Raw genomic sequence first — 22,596 nt, 5'->3', positions numbered from 1 at the left:
TACTCAGTGCAGATGCACTTCACCTTGATGAGGTCCAAATCCTCTCCTGGGATGTCCAGGTTCAATCCTCATAACTTCAGACTGCAGCATTACCACACGGATTGGAGACAGTCAGAAATGCAGTAACAAGTTTATGAGGGAGAGAAGAGCCAAGTTGAGGCCAGATATTTCTCCGCAACAAACAAGAGAGAGTTAAATTGAAGGGTTTCTTGATCAATCTTCTCCAGACTTCAGTTCATGAAAAAATGTCCCTACACAAACATGCCCGTTTCACTGCAGTTTCATCTGTGATTCTGTTTGTTTTGTACATCAGTTACAACAGCTTGAGGCTTTGACCTTGCTGTTTAAGGTGTTAATCATGTGTTGCTCTGCAATCACATACAGTAAAGTGCAAAAGTCATAGGCACCCTAGCTATATTTATGTATCCAAATGGGAATAGGCTTGGTACTGTAAATACTTCAACTACAGCTTTGAAAAACATTATTAAATGGAATTTTTATAACAAGGCATTTTATGGCTACTGGGTCAAAATTCCAGGAAGGGTATCATAGTATTACCACTATAAGTTCTTTCTTTCTTCTTAAATCTTTTTATTAATTTTCAAAATTATAAACTCAATAACAAAGGTGGTACAAAGAGATTGGAATAATCTTTATCAGCATATACAAAAAGGATTTTAAGTAACATAGGTACTTGGGTGTCATTATACACCAGTCATTGAAAGTGGGCATGCAGGTACAGCAGACGGTGAAAAAGGCGAATGGTATGCTGGCATTCATAGCAAGAGGATTTGAGTACAGGAGCAGGGAGGTACTACTGCAGTTGTACAAGGCCTTGGTGAGACCACACCTGGAGTATTGTGTGCAGTTTTGGTCCCCTGATCTGAGGAAAGACATCCTTGCCATAGAGGGAGTACAAAGAAGGTTCACCAGATTGATTCCTGGGATGGCAGGACTTTCATATGATGAAAGACTGGATCAACTAGGCTTATACTCATTGGAATTTAGAAGATTGAGGGGGGATCTTATTGAAATGTATAAAATCCTAAAGGGATTGGACAGGCTAGATGCAGGAAGATTGTTCCCGATGTTGGGGAAGTCCAGAACGAGGGGTCACAGTTTGAGGATAAAGGGGAAGCCCTTTAGGACCGAGATTAGGAAAAACTTCTTCACACAGAGAGTGGTGAATCTGTGGAATTCTCTGCCACAGGAAACAATTGAGGCCAGTTCATTGGCTATATTTAAGAGGGAGTTAGATATGGCCCTTGTGGCTAAAGGGATCCAGGGGTATGGAGGGAAGGCTGGTGCAGGGTTCTGAGTTGGATGATCAGCCATGATCATACTGAATGGCGGTGCAGGCTCGAAGGGCCGAACGGCCTACTCCTGCACCTATTTTCTATAGGTATAATAGACTTCCAAACTCATAATGAAATGAGTCATAAAAAAGAAATAAAAATAAAAATATATATATCTATATCTATATATATATATAAACAAAGAAAAATCCCAAAAGAAAAAGAAAAACAAAACCCAAAAAGAAACAGAACAAAACAGGGCTAGACCAATATCTTGAATCAGACACATTCAGTATAAGTTATGTTAAGCTTATTCTATGGTGATAGAAGTGATAGAAGTAGGCAGCAATGGCAGTTCTGGTGCTCACATCTCTTATGAATGGGATGGAGCACATACAGTATACCTATATAGCTAGTGCGCCTTCACTTTTGCACAGTACTATACATGATTCCATTATGCTACAGACTGATGCCATAAATAATTCACCTCTTACTCTTTGCCATAAGTTTCCACTCTAATAATATTATTAGATGCTTTGTCTGGTTAATTGCTGGTGTAAAAGCCTCTGGAGACTGCACAGAAGCAAAGAGGACGTATTTACCTCACTTAGATTTGCTTCCATTAAGATTTATGTCTCATGCAAGTTATTTAAAGGACTTCCTGTAACAGCAGAGGCCTCTTCTTGTTTCCGTCCATCAAAGGTGACTTACTTCCACTCCAGTTAATAGGAATGAAGGATGCCTATTAATGGCGACTCCTTTACTTGCATCTTTGGAAACAGCTCTATTTTTATCTTTAATATCTCTATTTTTCCCTTTCAGGGTTCTTTTGAAGACCTTGACTCATGACTGGCTGCTATTTAATATGCCAAGGACGATGCCTAGAAGACCAGCGCGCCTTCAGGGTTCTGGGATTTTTTGGCTCTGGAGGTGGGCGGATTCGAGATCGGTGCCACTGCAGGAAACTGGTGTGCCGTGAGAGACGGAAGATCGAAAGCAGCGAGCTGGCTGCTGGCTGTGTGCCCAGAGACTTGAGTTCTTTTGGCACAGAGCTCGGAAGAAGCAACACAACAGACTTTTAACATCATAAATCAGCGAGTTGTTTGTTATGTCTCCCCTCTCGCTGTGAAATGGGGACACCTCTTTTTCCCTTATTAGGGAGAAACTGAGCCTGTGGTATGCCAAATTACCAGGTGAACGAGTAGTCTTTGGGGTGCTGCAAGTCTGTTTCTTTATTGATGCTTTGCTGCACGCTTGAGTGCTTGGTGGGGGGTGCAGATGCTTTTTTTGCTGGTGGGGGAGGGGGGTCGTTGCTCTGCTGCTTCTGATGCATGGGGGGGAGCTGGGGGGACTTTGGGGTTCTAACATTTAACTGTCATTCATTCTTTGGGGCACTCCTCTGTTTTTGTGGATGTTTGCGAAGAAAAAGAATTTCAGAATGTGTATTGTATATATTTCTCTGACATTAAATGTATCTTTGAAACCTTTGAACTGTTGCACAGTAGCCGCCAACAACTGTCTTAACTGAGCTGGGACTAATGTGTGACCAATAGCAGGGGATTCTGAGACAATTAGAAACCAGGCTCCATTGGATAGACTTTTATATATACCGACCACACTTTCTAAGCATGCACCTCACTCTCTGCTCTGTCAGCCATGGTAACCATAATGGATTGTATTTCCTCACTGTTGCTCCTGGCGATAAATTGAATGGGTCCAACAGTACAATGATGTTGCCTGCCTGCCTAGGCGTCTGCAACCAGTATTTCACTGGCCATCAAGTAAACAAAAGTCAATACTTGCTATTGAGTCCTGTTTAAAATGACAACACAAGTTAGGAAGAAATATAATGCATTTGCAGCAGATTTAATTTCACAAGAACTCATGATATGAAAAATGATGCAACACACACTGCAGAGGCAATGACCAGAAAGTATCTGGGTCAGAGTTACTTGGTGACACAACTGACTTATTTGGTATTAACTGAACTGGGCCAAGGTAAAACCTCTCAGTATTCTAGGGAGAGATGGTCCTCTGCTTTGTGGTATACGGGTAAAGGGACATTTAGAAGCTCCTTATCCATCCGTGGGAAATAATAGCAGGTTTTGTCATTAACCCTTCTCAGGTTCTTGGTCCAAGTACTGGCTGTAAATGTAGATTCAGCAGAAGACAGTTCCCAGTTGATAGTTATGCTGCCATTTCTGGAAGGGTCAGGATAGAAAAGTGATAGCTTCCAGCACAATAGAACACTTAAAACCAATCTACACAAATCGTGAAAAATCATTCAAGCCACATTATTTAATCCTTGTCCACTCCTTCCATTATCAACCATATCTGGGTCAAAGGCCAAATGATGAAAAGATATCAGAAATTATCATCTTAAAATATATGAAAATGAACAATAAACAGTTTGAAAAATCCACTGGTCCTTTCTTCCATTCCAACTGGTGAGGTTCATCTTTGTCAGCCCTTTTAATTATTTTCAAAATGCACCCCCCCGAGGATTTTGTGGTATATATTAAGACTTCATAGTATATAATACTAATTATTTGGAAATGTTAAATTTGGAAATGCACCATGTTTTGCACTTGCAGGCACGATCTTAGTGACATGATCATTGATGGCTGTCAGTCAAAGGAGTCACTATGTCCCTCTCTGCATTTTTGATACCATGGGAGCAGGCTGGCTACATCAAAAATGGGAAGAATTTATTTCAAACTTATGCCCACTTATGTATTTCAATGCCCTCACAGAACAATGGTGGATGAAGCTGGAATGGACGGAGATCCAGTGAGTTTTGAAGACCTTTTAAATCCTGAACTCATACTTCAGCTGAGCTTAATGATATTCAAGCTGAATAAGCTGCTTCCTTCACTACCTTCATCTCATAGCTTATCTTCATATAGAACAGGGGCGTATATCACTAAATTTAAATAACCAAGGTGGCAATGACTTTTGGTGTAACAATATACCCAAATGCTGAATACAAACTGTACTACTTGGCCTGTTTCATTTTACTCTCCCCTCTTCCCTGCGGTTAACAGGTGACAGCACCCCTGATTGAAACGAGCCAGGAATTCATGGCCAGTTGGTACATACAGAGGGTCTGTATTCTGTTACACTCATGTCGCTGGAAGCATATTCTGAAAGTGAAGTAGAGAGGGCTGCCTCATCCGCACCATGTAACCGGACACTGATGGTTTCTGGGTGCTTGATTCCCAATCATTCTCTCATAAATTTTAACCTTACTTAAGAAAACTCTGGACCTGGAATGATTCATTTCAGTGAAAAGCAGAGTTTTCACCTCAGATTATTATTTCCAATCAGGGTGATAGAATTGGTGACAATATACCCGGGTCAAGGGAGAGAGTTCAGAGGTTCTGCCCTGCTGGAAGCACATGTTAATTGTATTTCCTCTGTAAAGCTGCTACAGCTTCAAGTGCGTTTCTATCTACCCACATGTCCTGGTTAGCCTGATGCGATTTCACCAGCCTCAGCTTGGAACTGACAACTGATTCATGGACCCGTTTAACTAGTGCTTCTCCCAAGGCCAGGCCATGCTGGGAGCATCACAGATTTATCAGCACAGAAACATGAACCAGAGTCTGTGACAACTATCAAGCACCCATTAACACTCATATTATTCCCAGTTTATTCTCTCTCTGTTCTCCAGATTCTACCACCGACCTACACAGCAGTGGAAATTTGGGAAATTTACAGTGGCCGATTAACCCCTCCTCTTCCTCATGTGGGAGGAAACAGGAGCATCTGGAGAAAATGTGCATGCTCCACACTGGCATCACCCAAGGTGGGGATTGAATGTGGGTTGCTGGAGTGGAGAGACGGCAGCTCTCCCAGCTGCACCACTGTACTGCCCAGAGCTACCTTGAAAGTTGTAACCAAGTGTTAGATATTTTGACTGAACTACAGAACTAAGAATAATTCTCTAGGACAAATACAGCTTGCCCTTCTTGCTGCAGAATTGGAAATCAGAATGGGGAGATAAGGGGGTTTTGATTGTCCACGTTTATGAAGGACACCCAGTGGGGATATACGCCCCTGTGCTTTGCAGCTTTGGGGGAATAGTCAGACACTAGATGTTGATACACTTGGGTTCTGCTAGAGGCCAGCACCCTCTGGTGAGAGAGTGCTGAGCAATCAGCCGCTCCCTACCTCTCACGTATAGATTAGCAGGAGGAGAGTACCGCACCCCAGCGTTGTTTGATGCCACACACTCGTATTTCCCTTGGTCAGTTTCTTCGCTGTTCTCGATCTGCAGAGCACCTGTCAGGAAACAAATGGCAGCAAAGGGAATTAAAACCTCAGCAGTTTTCACGTACAGGTTGCAGAAATGGCTGCACTTCTCTACTGTTCGAGCTTCCCTGCCCTGCCTGGACTGCCACAATCCATGTGATAGGTTCACCCAAGAGCACGGCACTGTCTGCTCGGAAAGTAGCTGTTGATAACTGGCTGGCGAGGAGAGATGATCCCTTTAATCCAAGTACCAGGAGCAATATCTTTTTTTGCTCTAATTTTTTTCATTTGTAAATTCCAGGATATGGCGTGCCTCTCTAAACCAAGGCTGCATGTTCCTGTCGTTAATGCCGCACAATTCAACAGTGCTTGCAGACAAATCAGATGCTCCACACTGACCGTATGCCTGTCAGCTGTAGTGCAATCCGTCAGGGAGATGTAGGCCTTCTTTCCCTTATCTAGCGTGAACTCTGCTCTGCGTAATGCAAGACCCCCCCCATTAACTAGCTCGCTTTTCATGCTGTGTGGACAGGGAATACAGGTTGTACAGTAAAGAAACAAATCTTTGTGCCCACCATGTCCGTGTTGACCTGCTGCCCATTAACATTAATCCCAGCTGCCTTCATTAGGACTATTTTCTTCTGCATCTTGCCTAAACGATTCCTAAATTGTTCCAATTCCACCGTTCTCTGTGCAAAGAACTCTTCCCTCAGATCCCTTTAAAACCTGCCCTGCCAATATGGCAGCAACAAAGGATCGAACCCTGGACCAAACCAGTTCTCAATGGATTGGAACACCCTACCTGAAATCTTTAGGATGTTCCCTTTTCTGGTTGAGCAGGGCATTCCCCAAGCATTCTCCTCCCCAGCCCTCAAGGAAATCACCGTGATGTCCAACTGTACCAAGATAAACCCCTCCACCTTCATCACCCTCTCCCCACTTTCCTGTCCCTCATTTTAATATTCCAGACCAGAAGGGCAAGACTGGGTCTTCACCCATGACTGCTAAATCATGCGCTGTGAACTGAATGTTGGATTTGCAGTACGAGATCGCACCAGCAGTTCGGCCTCCGTGATTCAGCAGCCCCAGCACAGAAGCAGGGAGAGCTGCTGGCTCAGCAGACCCAGGCCATTAGCAGACATCCTCCTTGGCTCAAGGGGCAGCGGGTCCTGGCCACGAGGAGCCCACTGTACCCCCTTCCTGCATGTATGGGAAGATTTACATCGGTGAAGGGCTGGGTGAAAGGAATGGTCAATAGCCATCACCAAGCTCACTGCCATCAGGTGAAGGTTGACAGCCAGATGGGTAGTTCTTTCTTCCCTAAGAAGTTCTTAGTGTTAGACTCCTTATGGACTTCAGTAAGGCCTTTGATAAGGTCCCACATGGGAGGTTAGTTAGGAAAATTCAGTCGCTAGGTATACATGGAGAGGTGGTAAATTGGATTAGACATTGGCTCAATGGAAGAAGCAGAGTGGTAGTGGAGGATTCCTTCTCTGAGTGGAGGCCTGTGACTAGTGGTGTGCCACAGGGATCAGTGCTAGGTCCATTGTTATTTGTCATCTATATCAATGATCTGGATGATAATGTGGTAAATTGGATCAGCAAATTTGCTGATGATACAAAGATTGGAGGTGTAGTAGACAGTGAGGAAGGTTTTCAGAGCCTGCAGAGGGACTTGGACCAGCTGGAAAAATGGGCTGAAAAATGGCAGATGGAGTTTAATACAGACAAGTGTGAGGTATTGCACCTTGGAAGGACAAACCAATGTAGAAGATACAGGGTTAATGGTAAGGCACTGAGGAGTGCAGTAGAACAGAGGGATCTGGGAATACAGATACAAAATTCCCTAAAAGTGGCGTGACAGGTAGATAGGGTCGTAAAGAGAGCTTTTGGTACATTAGCCTTTATTAATCAAAGTATTGAGTATAAGAGCTGGAAAGTTATGATGAGGTTGTATAAGGCATTGGTGAGGCCGAATCTAGAGTACTGTGTTCAGTTTTGGTCACCAAATTACAGGAAGGATATAAATAGGGTTGAAAGAGTGCAGAGAAGGTTTACAAGGATGTTGCCAGGACTTGAGAAACTCAGTTACAGAGAAAGGTTGAATAGGTTAGGACTTTATTCCCTGGAGCGTAGAAGAATGAGGGGAGATTTGATAGAGGTATGTAAAATTATGATGGGTATAGATAGAGTGAATGCAAGCAGGCTTTTTCCACTGAGGCAAGGGGAGAAAAAAACCAGAGGACATGGGTTTAGGGTAAAGGGGGAAAAGTTTAAAGGGAACATTAAGGGGGGCTTCTTCACACAGAGAGTGGTGGGAGTGTGGAATGAGCTGCCAGACGAGGTGGTAAATACGGGTTCTTTTTTAACATTTGAGAATAAGTTGGACAGATACATGGGTGGGAGGTGTATGGAGGGATATGGTCCGTGTGCAGGTCAGTGGAACTAGGCAGAAAATGGTTCGGAATAGCCAAGAAGGGCCAAAAGGCCTGTTTCTGTGCTGTAGTTTTTCTATGGTTTCTATGGTTTTCTATGGTTATCCATTCTGTGAGTGCATCATGAACCCAGGGAAAAGGCTCGAACATGATACAGTTTTCTAATTCAAGACTCTCTGGGCTCTGCTCCGCACTGGCTACACTACTACTCCAAACAGGTAGTTTACGATCTCTAGATTAAGCTCAAAATAATTCAGTGGAGGCACATATGCTTCTACAATGGCATCAGAGGTCATGACGAGAGAATTCCGGAGCCAGTGAGAAGCAGCTTTATCAAATCCTAGTAAGTTTCATATAGTGAAGACAACACAGAATGCTGAACCATGCTTCTGGTAGACTGAATCTTGAGTCAATGTACACACCTTCCACACCCCACCTACCAAAGCAAATCAAACACTACTCCTGGGGCATCAGTTTGCACAGCTCTGTGGGGGGTTATCATGTGTGTGCTTTCAGATTTCCGCTTAATCCTATCCTCGCCTGAAACTTTTGAAACAGTTTGCCTGTCCGCTCGGGCGACTGGGCAGCAGGGTGGACAGATGCTGGTCACTCGCCCAGCCCAAGGCCATGCTATCTCAATGTAGCACGTCACATACCACCATGAGAGCAGATGAAGGGCGGGCCCTGAGCTTTATAAATATTTTACGGGGGGAGGGCACTGGGAGGCCATTTCAGATTTGCTTGGCCGTTGCACAACTGGATAGGAGATTGATTTTACAGCCACTTTTCATTGAAACAATATTCCAGGTTACAAGGCTGGATATGCAGATATAAAGAACACAGCACAGACATTTCTAGCACTGAAGGAAGCTGCAGGACATGGGGTAATGATACCCTATAGAAGACTCTGCCACTTTATAGTAGAAAGAGCAAAGACCTTCAAGCACTGGATTTCATAAAAATTCATTTAAAACATACAGCATACATGCAATTTCTATCTTGTTTTTTATCGACAAGGCTGATAAATCCTTGTAGCATCGCTTATTGCATATGAGTGCTCTAACTTGAAACGAGGCAACATGGAGACATGAAGTGTTTTCCTTGCAGCAATGGGTCATCTCTTCTTCCATGACGACCTTCCTACAATTACAATCAATATTCCCTGCCAAAAAAAAAGTTTCTTGAGCTGGTCCTGTTGAGGCTAAGATTGCCCAGGAGGGAGCCTCAATGCAATTGTAAGGTCCTCCAAAATAAACAGAAGAACACAGCTTAAAAAGGAAAAGGAGAGAAAGGTTTTCATTGGATTCTGATGGGTAGGGACTGACACTGAGAGACAATTATGGAGCTGTGACTGGCTTTATGACACACAAAGCTATGATATGCTTTCAGTCAAAGCATATCAAATAGAGGAATCTTGCTCGGTTTAATATAAGTTTAAAAAAAAACACAAGAGACAAACGGCGACAAAATACCAGACAGAAATAAAATACAATTCTTTTGTTAAACAAAATTGAAAAGTTCTGAAAGAAAATGTAAAGGATAAGTAATCAAAACTAAAGGCAAACTTAAAAAAAGGGCGAAAGTTCACCGACTTCCATCATTCTTACCTCGTATCGGAGTACCACCTGCGAGGATAATATGAATGCAAATAAGATTAAAAAGAAGAGCCATTAGTTGACGAAGACAGGTTGCGGGCTTTAGCAGCAGAAGCAGATTTTAGAAGATAAGTTTTCAGACGTATAAACACTTAATTCTTTTTAAACTGCTGGTGGACCTCCAGTTAAAGGAAGACTGCCCTATGGGGCAGGTGCCACTTTTGAGGGGAGGGGAATGCAGAGCTCCCCAGATCCAGAGCTACCAAAACTCAGAGCACAGCTGGATGTTTGCCCACGAGGTATTTGTGACAAGGTATCTGTTGGCAGGGTGTCAGGCGTGACCTTACTGGCTGGAGTGGGACACTTCTTCTGGTCTGTACAAGGAAGTAGACCATTCTCCTGCCCCTCATTAGAAAATAATTTCTAATTCCTCTCTACTTCAAGTTTATTCAGTCCTTTTTCCCAATTTCTGAAGCCTCAGACAAATTGTGAGATTAGATGCTGTCAGCTCCAGTCAGTGTTATACTGGAGAAACAGGTCCTTTTATCCACTATGTCTATCCAGATCATTTAGACCATCCATACTCATTACATTTGTCAGTATTAAGACAGCATCCTTCTATGCCTTTCCAATCTCAGTGCCAGTCTAAATATCTCTTTATCTGGCAGAGTGGTTCACAAATCTACCCTCACAGATCTCCTTTAGTACCCTTTCCCTTAAACTCATGTCCTCTTATTTTTGATAGCCCTACAGGAAAAGAATTTGACTATCTATACCTCTCATAACCTCATGTACCTTGACCAGGTCATCATCCATCCTCCCTTGCTTGAGGGAACATGAGCTCAGCTGGTCCGATTTCACGCCTTAACTGAAATTCTCCAATCCAGACAACATCCTGGTGAATCTCCTCTGTACACTCTCCATGGCAGCTACATCTTCCCCATAGCGTGGTGGACAGTACTGGGCAACTGTGGGTGAAAAGTACGTTCACAATGGAAAGTTGGCCACTTTCCTATTGGAACACTGAATGGCCTTTGCTTATTCTTCACTCTGGTTGGCATCAGTCATTGTCTGATCCAAGGAACCTATGTCTACAATGTGAGTGAGTGAGGCAGGATGGAAAGGAGATTGGAGGCAGACCGGAGACTGAGCCTGAGTTTCACCTTCAACCTGAGCCATTGATGGACATTGGATTTTCCTACTTCTTAACTGCGCTGGTAAGCTTGGCATGGGAGAGCACCATCAGAACACTTCTTAGTATCACTGCCCTACAGGGGAGAGAAGGAAGAGATAGAAGGGTATCTGATCATTATTCATTAACTGTGTTTGTGAGTATGTGTGTGTGTGCACTCACTGGTGTACAAATGTGTACATACATCATAGTGTGCATCCATGCATGCCTGTGCATGTGTGTATATGTGTGAATGTGTGTATGTCATGTGTGTACGTGTATTTATTTGAATTAATCCATGTGTGTGTGATTGTATGTGCATGAATGAGTGTGAGTCCATGTGTGCGTGAGATTTTATGTGCAAATGAGTGAGCGTGTGTGTTTGAGAGATAGTAAACGTGTGTGAGAGAGAGAGAGAGAGAGAGAGAGAGAGATTACATGTGCATATGTGTGAGATTTGACTTCATGCTGTCACGCCCTTCTCTTCTCCACATGGCAACAGTCTGCCGATGAAATGTTTGCTCCCTTGACTGATGGAAGGATCCTTGAATGAAAGACTGAGCCAAATGTGAGAAATCTAATGCCTTCACAGTTGGAAGAGGTGAAGGAAAGGAACTGGCTGAGGATATATTTATTGTTTTGCAGCTTCATTTTATAAACATGGGCCCCAAGAAGAGAATCACAATTCTCACCTGATATTTCATCAGTAGGAAGTCCAGTGAACTTTGTAATCAAAATTTAAAGTGTGGAAAAATTCAGTGAACGAGCTGCAGGTGTCAATGATTTTAATTAGCAATATTTTCCAATTAAATCTGAAATTCACTGACATCAGCTTAATCTTAGCTCTTCAGATCCAAGCAGCTGATGTTAGAGCTTACTCTGACCAAGGCTGAGCAATTTTGTCAAGCAGAGAAGCAACTGCAGAGCCAAGGGTGAATTAGCATTCTCTCCATTTGATCCGTATGAGAGGGCCGAACAACAGCTTTGACCTCATAGGATTTGCAGCTTCCAGTCTGTGTCTTCAGAGAAGCAGAATTATCCTTAGCTGTGAATGTTTAGAGATGAGGCACGGGTTGGGTTATATCCAGAATGGTGAGTGGCTCACGTTTATCATAGCCTAACAAGCAGGTATCAGAGATGGAGGAGTTGATGATTCTTGAGCGCTCTTGGGACAACTAGGTATTCACAGCGCTATGCTAAATTTGGGACCATCGGAAGTATCTTGGTCTGCTTCCCTATCCTCAATCTCCCCATCCCAAATCACCCTCTCAACCAATACTCAGTTATATCCTACTGATCTTCTTCCTACCCTAGACCTACTGAATTCCAAGGTAGAAGCCTTGATCACCACAAACACTACGTCTGTCCACAACTTGGGGCCCCAATCTTGCTTTCTGACACTGTTGCCTCACCTCCACCCACATGGCCCACCATTTTCTTACTTTTACCTCTTCAAACCTGCCCCAATTCTCAGCCAGTGGCTGCTGGCTGTCTCTCCTCCACAGTCATCACAGACCTGGCCTTGGACATGAGCAACAACCCTAAACGTGTTCCAATATCAGAGTCTACAGCAAACAGCACACTCAGAGCACAAACGGAATTAACATTCACTCTGTTTTAATTTATGACAAGGAATTTTTTAGGTACGTCTGTTTTGTTGTTAGACCTCAAGACCATAAGCTTTAAAAGCAGAATTAGCAAATTGATCCACCGAGTCTGACCTGCCATTCAATCATTGCCAATTTTATTTTTCAACCCCATTCTTCTGCCTTCTTCACGTGACCTTTAACCCCCCCCCCCCATTACCAATGAAGAACTTGTTAATCTACCTTAATTGATTTGGTCTCCACAGCCCTCTGCTGCAATGAATTCCAGAGATTTACCATTCTCTGATGAAGAAATTCTTCTTCCTCTCAGTTTTAAAGGGACATTACTTTATCCTGAGGTTGTGCCTTCTGATCTTAGACCTTCCTGCAAATGGAAATGTTCTCTCCATGTCCACTCTATCCCAAGCTTTTCAGTATTTAGTACGTTTCAATGAGGCTTCCCATCATCTTTCTGAACTTGTTCAAAGACTAGCCACAAGAGGGTGCCTTAGTGCATGCCAGCACCCTGGAGGAAGTGTTCACTCCAAGGGAACCTTTTCTCTTTTCTCCACTGAATTGACATCTTTGATCAGATGCTGCAGCCTGTGGTGAGTCACAGCTTTTCACTCAGAACTCAGTGCTGGCTTGTTTCCATTTGCTGCTGGTCTCACAATCAGTAAGTGACCAGGTGGAGGCTGACCTCCAGGGCACACATGAGCAATCTTGAGAAAACCCACAGGGATTCTCCAAAAAACTGGTAGCTATTAAAATGCTGGAGATAAGGGGAGGAACAGGGACTCCTGCACTAAGAATCATCTAATTGAGTATAATGTTGCTATTTTCAATATTTTGGGGAGGTGGTTTTGAGGAACTGACATAATTGGGTGTCCAATGAGGAGGGAAGGGAATGTGCCAAGGGACTGATATATTAGCTGACCAGAGGAGAGGGACGATGAATCACTGAGCGATTATCTACATTGGGTGATGACTGGGAAGGTTGGTGATGCACCACAAGCTTGATTACGCTTGCCCATCAAAAGGGAAGGAGGCAATGTTTAGATCGATTGGACAACCAGAAGCATTGGACACAGGTCACATGAAGACACCTGAAGAACTGGAAACCACCTTCTTTGGGATGGATAATCTCCAGGTTTCAGGTTGTCTTTGAATTCTCAGACATTCCATTTTTTTATTGGGAGGTTCTACTACATGAACTGTGGAATTGTTCATTACTCAAACTCATGATACAATCCCATTTCCTGTGCCTGGGGTTGCATTATTACATGTAAGGGTTTTGCTTATGAAATTTAGTTTAAAAAATCCACTAAACTTATAGCTGTGCGACTAATGAAATTTACTGTAACCCTGGACAAAGGTGAGATGAGTAAACAAGGCCCAGACCATCTCCGATGACCCTGCCACAATGCATAGTGTGCGCTTCACGATTTTCAATGTTGTGGGGACAAAGCTGTGGGGCGAGATGAAGAGACAGCTTTCCCAAAAAGCCACATGATCTGGATGTAAAATTCCACAAAACATATGCAGAGAAACAGGACATTCCCTCACACAAGTTCAAATTCCATGGAACATCTCGAAGTAGACTCAAATGATATAACCAAGGCACAAGGTTGCCTCTCAGCATCAACATTTGTGGTACCAGAGAAACTCCCACCACCTGGCTCACAATGAACACTGGCTGAGAACAATCTGCCCTGTCCAATCACACAGCCCATCCACTCACTCGAATACTACCCCACAGATACCACGGCGAACGATTCGATAGGCAAATCCAAAGTTGCTCTGATTGGATATTTAAAGCATCATGAGAAGTCAGGGCTCTTGACTCCTCTGAGAGTCTGGCACAATCTTCCTTTAAAAGGTGGCAGGTACTAGCAAAGGGGCACAATTTCAGGCAACATTTTACCACATTCTTAAAATCCGGCACATCCAAATGCTTGTGCTCTTGGATAAAGGGCTCAAACGGGCCACAGAAATTGATCATCAGCAGCCGTTTTGGAAGGGAGGTGAATCTCTGCCCGTACGCCCTGGGAAGTTCTGTAGAACAAGCACTCCCTTTCTGTGTCTCTCTTTCTTTGTTAGCTGGAATGGCAAGACCCTGTTCTCCAAGTGCAAGGTTATTACGACTGCCTGATGGACTATATTGGGGAAGAGATGGAAAGGTTTCCTGACCCAAGCCATGGTGCAACAGAGGGCAGCAGAATGGCACAGCTAGTAAAGCCATTGCCTCACTGTGTCCAAGACCTGGTTTAAGCCTGGCATTGGGCACTGTCTACGTGGAATTTTCATGTTCTCCCTCTGAAGTCCCTGGGTTTCCTCTTCATCTCCAGTTTCCTTCTACATCCCTAAGATGTGCAGATCAGTAGGTTAATTAGCCACTGTAAATTGCCCTTTGTATAGGTTGGTGGTAGAATCCAGGGGGATGGAGCTCATAAGAATGTAAGGAGATTAAAAAATGAGATTGCTATAAATGGATGGATGGGAGTCAGTGCAGACCCAGTGGGACCAAGGGCCTCTTTCTAATCTATAGGTATCTCTGTGACTCTAGTGCATTCTACCAAGAAATAGGAGCCACTGAAGTCTTAACATACAACTCCTTTGAACAGATGGAAAACATGTAATTTCATACGATGCATCTTCCCTAGAAAGTGAATTGTTCCTGTTTTAGGTGCATTAAGCTGTGGGCAGATGACAGCCTGAGGAGCGCTTTGAGTGAGGGCTGTTGCTGGGGAATTCAGCATTGTCTGAGGCCTGGTGCACTGCTGATGAGAATGAGCTATAATAAGTTTTGAGATACATTGCAAAGCAGGTTAAGCCCAATGCCAGGTGGTAGAGAAAAGACTGGGGTGGGGAGGTGTTTGGGGTTGGGAGAGGACGGCTCTTGAGCTGATCAGGAGAGTGGTGGTTGAGGTAAGTGTGGAACATCATGGTGGAATCAGGCCTTAGTTTGGTAGAAACTTAGGAACGGGAAGTTGGTTGGAAGGTTGGTAAGGATGGGCAGTTCAGGAGCTGGGGGAGAATTGTCAGATGAGTGGCAGCTGAATGGGGGGGTGAGGTGGGGGAATTGAGGACACAAAGATGAGTGCTGGCATCTGCTCTGTTGGTAATACTGAAGATACATTCAGGCTGTAAGTGCCAATGACTGTGTGAGTGCAGCATAGGGGTGGCTGGTACCATGGGCACATCGACAACACACTAAGTCTGCTTTGTGCACCGCTAGGTACATACACATATCTGGGATCAGCCATGAGTTAGACCATCGGATGTGCAGACGAATTGCAAGGAAATTGTGTAAAACTTGCCAGACGTGCCCACGTTTCCACATCTCCTCAAAGTTTTACATTTCACTGAAGATAAAGTGCATTGAGCACTAAAGTGCAGCACAATCCAACTGATTTTTTAAATCGGGAATTCTATTTTAACTAAAGGATATATCCAGCTTCTCAAATGAAATGTATTCACTGTCTGTAATGACATCTTGTATCAAATGTCTCTGTTCTAAATTTGGCCAGCTAATAACTGACTCTTTACAGAGGAAGGTGTTAGCCCATGGAAAGGGAAGTCACTCTCCAGGTTTTCAGGATCTACTCCAGGTTAGGTGAAGCACAGCTGGGTGCCCAATGCCCTCCCTCCCCACAACCTGAGTTGGCCCCAAGCCCAGATAAATGTCCCCTATTCTGCCAAGGTGTCACATTGGCTAATTTTCTGCTGCTCTGGAGAAGTTGCCTCCATGTGGGGGTGAGGCAATGGACACAATTTGTCCTGCAGCTGATGCCTCACCTATCGATTACTGATAGGTCATTCTGGTGGGCAAAAGAAATTCACTGGATTGCTGTGGAAGTCATCCAATGAAGCAAGATGTTAATTCTACTGGCACCAAATCTCCTCACTTCCCACTGAGGTTCCAGGACAGAGAGACAAAGTGCCTCCCCATTCCCAATCCACTTCATCCTATCTTACCCATCTACTCCTTAACGCAAGGCCACAAAGCTCCAGTACTTTGTGACGACCTTCTCAAATGAATCCATTCACCAAAGGCAGGGTATTGGAGAAGGTTGTTATTGGGTGGTGCAGAGGGTAGGGCCACTGCTTTACTGTACCAGGGACCTGGGTTTAATCCTGACCTCAGGCACGCTCTCTATGGAGTTTGCAAGTTCTCCTTGTGACAGCGTGGGGTTCGCCTATCACCCAGTGCTCCCCTTTCCTTCCCTAAATTAGCTGCATAGTGCAGGGAAAAGACTCAAAGAGAGAGAAAATAATTTGTTGAAGGAACCCGGGCAAAGAAGGACTGAGGGAGTGGGGCAAGCGGGAATGCTCTGGTTGGACAGGGCTAGCATAGACCTCAATGGGCTGAATTGCTGCCTGTGTATTGTAATGTGAGTTAAATATGGTCTGAAAGACTCAGTGACTCCCTGGAAAAAACTGAAGGATTTCAGCCTGAAATATTATCTGCTTATTCCCCTCCATAGATGCTGCCTGACTTGCTGAGTTTCTCCAGCATCTTGTATGTATTAATCAAGATTTCCATCATCTGCAGAATCTCTTGTGTCGGTATAGCAGTTTGCTCTTCACAGCCTATTGCTGACAAATTGTGGGGGAGTTTTGTGCTAGTAGGAAGGTGATTCTGGAACTTTGGGTCAATGTCAGGTTACCCTAAGCAGTGGTCAATAGAAGCCTTTGATCAGCTGTGGGAAAGAGCACCAGCAGCCTGGCCAAACTGGACACCAGTCACAGTGAAACAGTCAATCACAATGCTATATTCTACACTGACATCACTTCCTGTCAGCTCGAGGAAAGAAACACAACACCCAACTTCCACATCAAAGTAAAATAAAAGAAAATACAGTATATAGATAAAGGGAAACCATCCCTCTCCAAACGTGTCGGATTTAGATTCATTACCAGAATGTGCCAAACTGCAGCCTGAAACTGTGTTTCTGAAGGGAGTGGGGTGTTAATCTGTTAGGGTTATTAGGTACAGTTAATATAGCAGCACCAACATGTGATGGTGTTGGCACCAGGAGCTGAGATTAATTTGAGGAGAGGAAAAGGGTGGGGAGGGAGAGCAGTCAGAATATATTTTTATTAGTGTTCCATGGTTTATGATTTAATAGAAGCTTTGGATACTGGAAGGAGTTTCACATCCAATGCAACAAGCAGGTCCTGAACGGATGGCGTCTCTGACTCCAGGATCAACCAGTCCTACGCGTTTCTTTGTGAAGCAGCGCTGAACGTTTCCGAGCCCTCAGCTCCTACAGTTTGCACTAAAGCTTCCAGCCACCTGCCCCTCATGATGATCTCCAGAGCAAGCACCAGGTATTCGCAGCAGCGGGGGAGAGGAGGGGGGAGGTGGTGCAGAGAGAGGGCAACAGGAGGCAGATTGCGTGGGGTGAGGATGTGGAGCGAGTGGATGAAGGGAAACAGCCCGTAAAGTAAGCACTCAGGGAAGTGGAAGGAGGAGAGACTGAGGGATGGGGAGTTGGAAAACTAAGTCCCACTCCTAATCAGTAGATTCGATAAGGCCATGTTATTTAAGCCTAATCAGTTCAAACAGGAGCCTCCTCAGGTTTCAGTTCCCAATTGAAATTGTTCTGTTTACCAGCAGGGGCCTGGTGACATAAGTAAATCAACCACTGTGCTAATAAGTCAGCCACTTGCATTGCATTCGATTCTTCCAGGCCTCCCTGAGGAACCAGCTTTTGATCCATTGCGGACTAGAATACCTTAAATGATTTTCTTTCCTCTCAATACTGGGGAAAAGCCCAGATGTGACGCAAAACCCACTAAGTGTTTTTGGGGAGGCTGTGGAGGCTGTGAAGATTGATACATGCAAAGAGGGCCAGGACAAGGTGAGATGGAACAGGTGCCAAAAATATTTTGTTTTAAAGAAACTACACTCCTTAAGTTACTTTGCAGGTACATTTAAAACTTACCTGCCTGAACATACACTCTGGTGTTGCACTTAATATTCCAGGTGCGAGAACGAGAATGAATCAGCAACAAACTGAATCATTACAGAATTATATACAGGGAGAGGGGTGTAAGTGACTGTGTGGGACCCTTCTCTTCACCAGTTCCATTGTCTTTCTGTGGAAAGGCTACCTGGGTTGACAGGCTGGTGGGGTTCAACACGGCAATGTGGGGCTCAGTGCTGCACCCTGCTGGACGCAATGAGTATCAGCCATTGCTTGGCATTGGCAATGCCCGACCCATAAATGGACCCCCATCCCACTTCAGTCATGGCCATCTCCCTCATCTCCACCTGGTAGACATGATTGGTATTACTGTCTCCTTCTGTGCTCTCCACCAAGATCACGCACCTTATCCTGCTTTGTGTCCCACCTCCCACGGTAACCGCGGCCCCAGCCCGCTCGGCAGCAGGGCAGCCTCTCTGAACTACGCTGTGCACAATGCATAGGGAAGCAGGAGGCAGGGGGCAGGGGAGGAGTCACGCTGGTTTCCTGGTACAGCAACATACAGGTCAAGCAAATATTCTTTACTGGGGCGAGGTGCCTGTCAGCATTTGGACCAAGCACTTTGTACAAAAGTCATCTCTGCAGGTACCAGCCGAAAGAAAATAGTGAATGGAGCTGAGTGAATAACACCACAGCACTGTCAGTAGTAGGAGAACTGCAACTGATAACTGGGTCCGCAAAGAGTTTCCGGTCATTTCTTAGAGTGTCATAGGTCAGTGGATTAATACTGGAGATTCCATTACAGCGTCTCCTACAGGTGATTGCAAGACCCTCGATAACACTGGGCTGTGGGATGGTTGAGCCTGGCCAACCTCAATGAGGAGAGAAATGTGAGATGTGTACACTGCCACACTGCTAGCACTTACCAGGGGCAGCTTTCTGAATCTGGCTCTGAATTGGCCAGCTCTGTACTGCGCAGTGCCTTCCCACTGGGAACAACTACTCTAGCCAGCAGGAATGCTTTGGTGGCTTGCTGAGCCACTTATCCGGCTCCTCAGCTATCAAAGGCATCTCTGAGCTTGATGTGTTTGTCAATAACTCTGGCTCTTGTAAATGTCAGAGAAAAATATTTGCCACCAAGGACATAAACAATGAAAAAGTAATTTTAAAAATGAATCATGCTGTTAGTGAATTAAAACCTTAACAAAAACATTGACTTTAGAAAGATTTTAAAAGTAAAAAGACTGGTAATATTTGAAAGCAAAATTGACTTGTTAGCAGTTTGTTAACACAATCAATACAAAACAAATATCAATCATGTAAAACTTACCGGTGTCCCCCACAGCCATTCCTCATCAATTAATTGGATGTAGGCACTGAACTGGAGTCAAATCTAACATGGCATTGGTTAGGTGACCAGCCTTCCCAGTATAACTACTGGGGATGGCAGGAAAATTTCTCTCTGCATTAAACTCCACAAGGAGTCCAACATCAGAGATCTGCCAGACCCTCTCAGGAACCTTGGGGTGTTACCATGAGTGGTCCTCAGAGCTGTTTCAAATATGCAGTCATCTTTCCAGCAAAGAGAATTGTGCGCTGCTACCCTCTGGGAACGCTGATTTTTACAGCGCCGTGCCTGATGCATGCACTGATTCCAATCTATTATGGTTAATAAAAATATTGATGATTAGATTCATGATATAAATGCTTATCATGCTAGCTGATGCATGATTAATGGAAACAACAAAACATAGCGTCTTTCTGATAAATATCTAATTGAATATCTAATTCGTAACTGAATTACGTTACGATAGAAGCAACAATTCAAAAATACTTCAGTGGCTGTAAAGTGTACTGAAGCAGTCTGTAGTGGTATCAAGATGTAGCTCATAAGTTTGGGCAGTGAAGGTTCAACGGACTTTTAATTTCCAGGAATCATTTCTATTGCTGCCGTATATTAGAGAAGCTATTGTTTCTACTTAGGAGAGTCTTGCTCTATCTCCATCAGCTCAGCACTCTACACACCTTCAAATTAACTCTGTCTTCTCCCAATGGCAGGGCTCAATTGCAAACCTTCAGAATGGCATTTGATACTTTCACAGTAGGCCGAATCCTACAATCTCTAATCAATCATCAGTTGTGGTGAACAATCTAAAATACCACTTGTCACTAAACATAGGTTCAAGTTTCATCAGATTATCTTGCACGTGGGAACTGGCCACGTGATGCATTAATGTAGAAGGAGGAAACAGGATTGTCCTGTTGCCTTGTGCCTGGATGGTCCCTAATAATGGTCGGGAATGGGACTTTGATTCCCTTTTCCCTTCCCAGGGTTATGAGAGCCAGTTGCAGGATGCCGATGTGTCCAGTCCAGTGGGAGGATCCTGATGCTGTAGTATTGCCATTACTGTCACAAGGTATACTGTCCCGAATACACCCCTCCACCAGTCTCACCCAATTGCATTACCTCAATCGTAGGTCTCCAACGGTGTTACAGGACCATACTATTTTATGTTTCACTCCAATCATATCATCTGACCGGACTGTTGCAACTGTATTGCCGCAATAACATCACTGTAACTGTAGGATCCTTACCGAACCAAGCCAGTCATATCACCTTAACGGTACAGAAACTGCACCTCTCCAATCGTACTATAAGACCGTTAAGCATAGGAATAAAATTAGGTCATTCAAATCACCGAGGCTGCTCCATTATTTGGTCCCAATAGTGATTCCAACTGTACTATTTCCAGCTAAGTACACTACTCCAAATGTACCATTTCAATAATCCCACTTCATCTATGCTACTCAATTAATTAGCCTAATAGAACTGCTGTCACTGCCTATCCCAATCTAACAGCACCGCTCCAAAAGTACAATTCCAACCACACTACCCAACAATACCTCTCCAACTCCACTGCCCAACAATACCTCTCCAACCACACTGTCCAACAATACCTCTCCAACCACACTGCCCAACAATACCTCGCCAACCACACTGTCCAACAATACCTCTCCAACCACACTGCCCAACAATACCTCTCCAACCACACTGCCCAACAATACCTCTCCAACCACACTGCCCAACAATACCTCTCCAACCACACTGCCCAACAATACCTCTCTAACCACACTGCCCAACAATACCTCTCCAACCACACTGCCCAACAATACCTCTCCAACCACACTACCTAACAATACCTCTCCAACTCCACTGTCCAACAATACCTCTCCAACCACACTGTCCAACAATACCTCTCCAACCACACTGCCCAACAATACCTCTCCAACCACACTGCCCAACAATACCTCTCTAACCACACTGCCCAACAATACCTCTCCAACCACACTGCCCAACAATACCTCTCTAACCACACTGCCCAACAATACCTCTCTAACCACACTGTCCAACAATACCTCTCCAACCACACTGTCCAACAATACCTCTCCAACCACACTGTCCAACAATACCTCTCCAACCACACTGTCCAACAATACCTCTCTAACCACACTGCCCAACAATACCTCTCCAACCACACTGCCCAACAATACCTCTCCAACCACACTGCCCAACAATACCTCTCTAACCACACTGCCCAACAATACCTCTCCAACCACACTGCCCAACAATACCTCTCTAACCACACTGCCCAACAATACCTCTCCAACCACACTGTCCAACAATACCTCTCTAACCACACTGCCCAACAATACCTCTCCAACCACACTGCCCAACAATACCTCTCCAACCACACTGCCCAACAATACCTCTCCAACCACACTGCCCAACAATACCTCTCCAACCACACTACCTAACAATACCTCTCCAACCACACTGTCCAATAATACCTCTCCAACCACACTACCTAACAATACCTCTCCAATTCCACTGTCCAACAATACCTCTCCAACCACACTGTCCAACAATACCTCTCCAACCACACTGCCCAACAATACCTCTCCAACCACACTGCCCAACAATACCTCTCCAACCACATTGTCCAACAATACCTCTCTAACCACACTGCCCAACAATACCTCTCTAACCACACTGCCCAACAATACCTCTCTAACCACACTGTCCAACAATACCTCTCCAACCACACTGTCCAACAATACCTCTCCAACCACACTGTCCAACAATACCTCTCTAACCACACTGCCCAACAATACCTCTCCAACCACACTGTCCAACAATACCTCTCCAACCACACTGCGCTAACAAGATTGCTCATATGTATTGATCCGAACCCAACTGTACCACCGTGTCAGTACCACTTCAACTGTGCCAGTGAAATCCACTGCTCATTATGTCCAAACACACTGC

The 22,596-nt window shown here is 44.4% G+C and overlaps 1 protein-coding gene across 9 annotated transcripts in view; it reads right to left on the bottom strand.

Moving 5' to 3' along the window:
- Window positions 1-22,596, bottom strand: part of LOC140188305 (receptor-type tyrosine-protein phosphatase delta-like) — a 493,362-nt gene that overhangs the window by 190,604 nt on the left and 280,162 nt on the right. For 8 of the 9 annotated variants that reach the window (XM_072244416.1, XM_072244420.1, XM_072244417.1 and 5 more), the window contains exon 6: window positions 5,469-5,579. In XM_072244416.1, coding sequence (XP_072100517.1) covers window positions 5,469-5,579 — 111 coding nt within the window. Of the gene's footprint in view, window positions 1-5,468; window positions 5,580-9,591; window positions 9,610-22,410; window positions 22,420-22,596 lie in introns of all 9 variants that reach the window. The other variant, XM_072244426.1, reaches the window with a different exon arrangement.

The sequence above is a fragment of the Mobula birostris genome, chromosome 26 (genome assembly GCF_030028105.1).
Source record: "Mobula birostris isolate sMobBir1 chromosome 26, sMobBir1.hap1, whole genome shotgun sequence".
Taxonomy (NCBI): Eukaryota; Metazoa; Chordata; class Chondrichthyes; order Myliobatiformes; family Myliobatidae; genus Mobula; species Mobula birostris.
The sequence above is the reverse complement of the archived record's forward strand: the minus strand, read 5'-3'. Positions and strand labels throughout refer to the sequence as shown.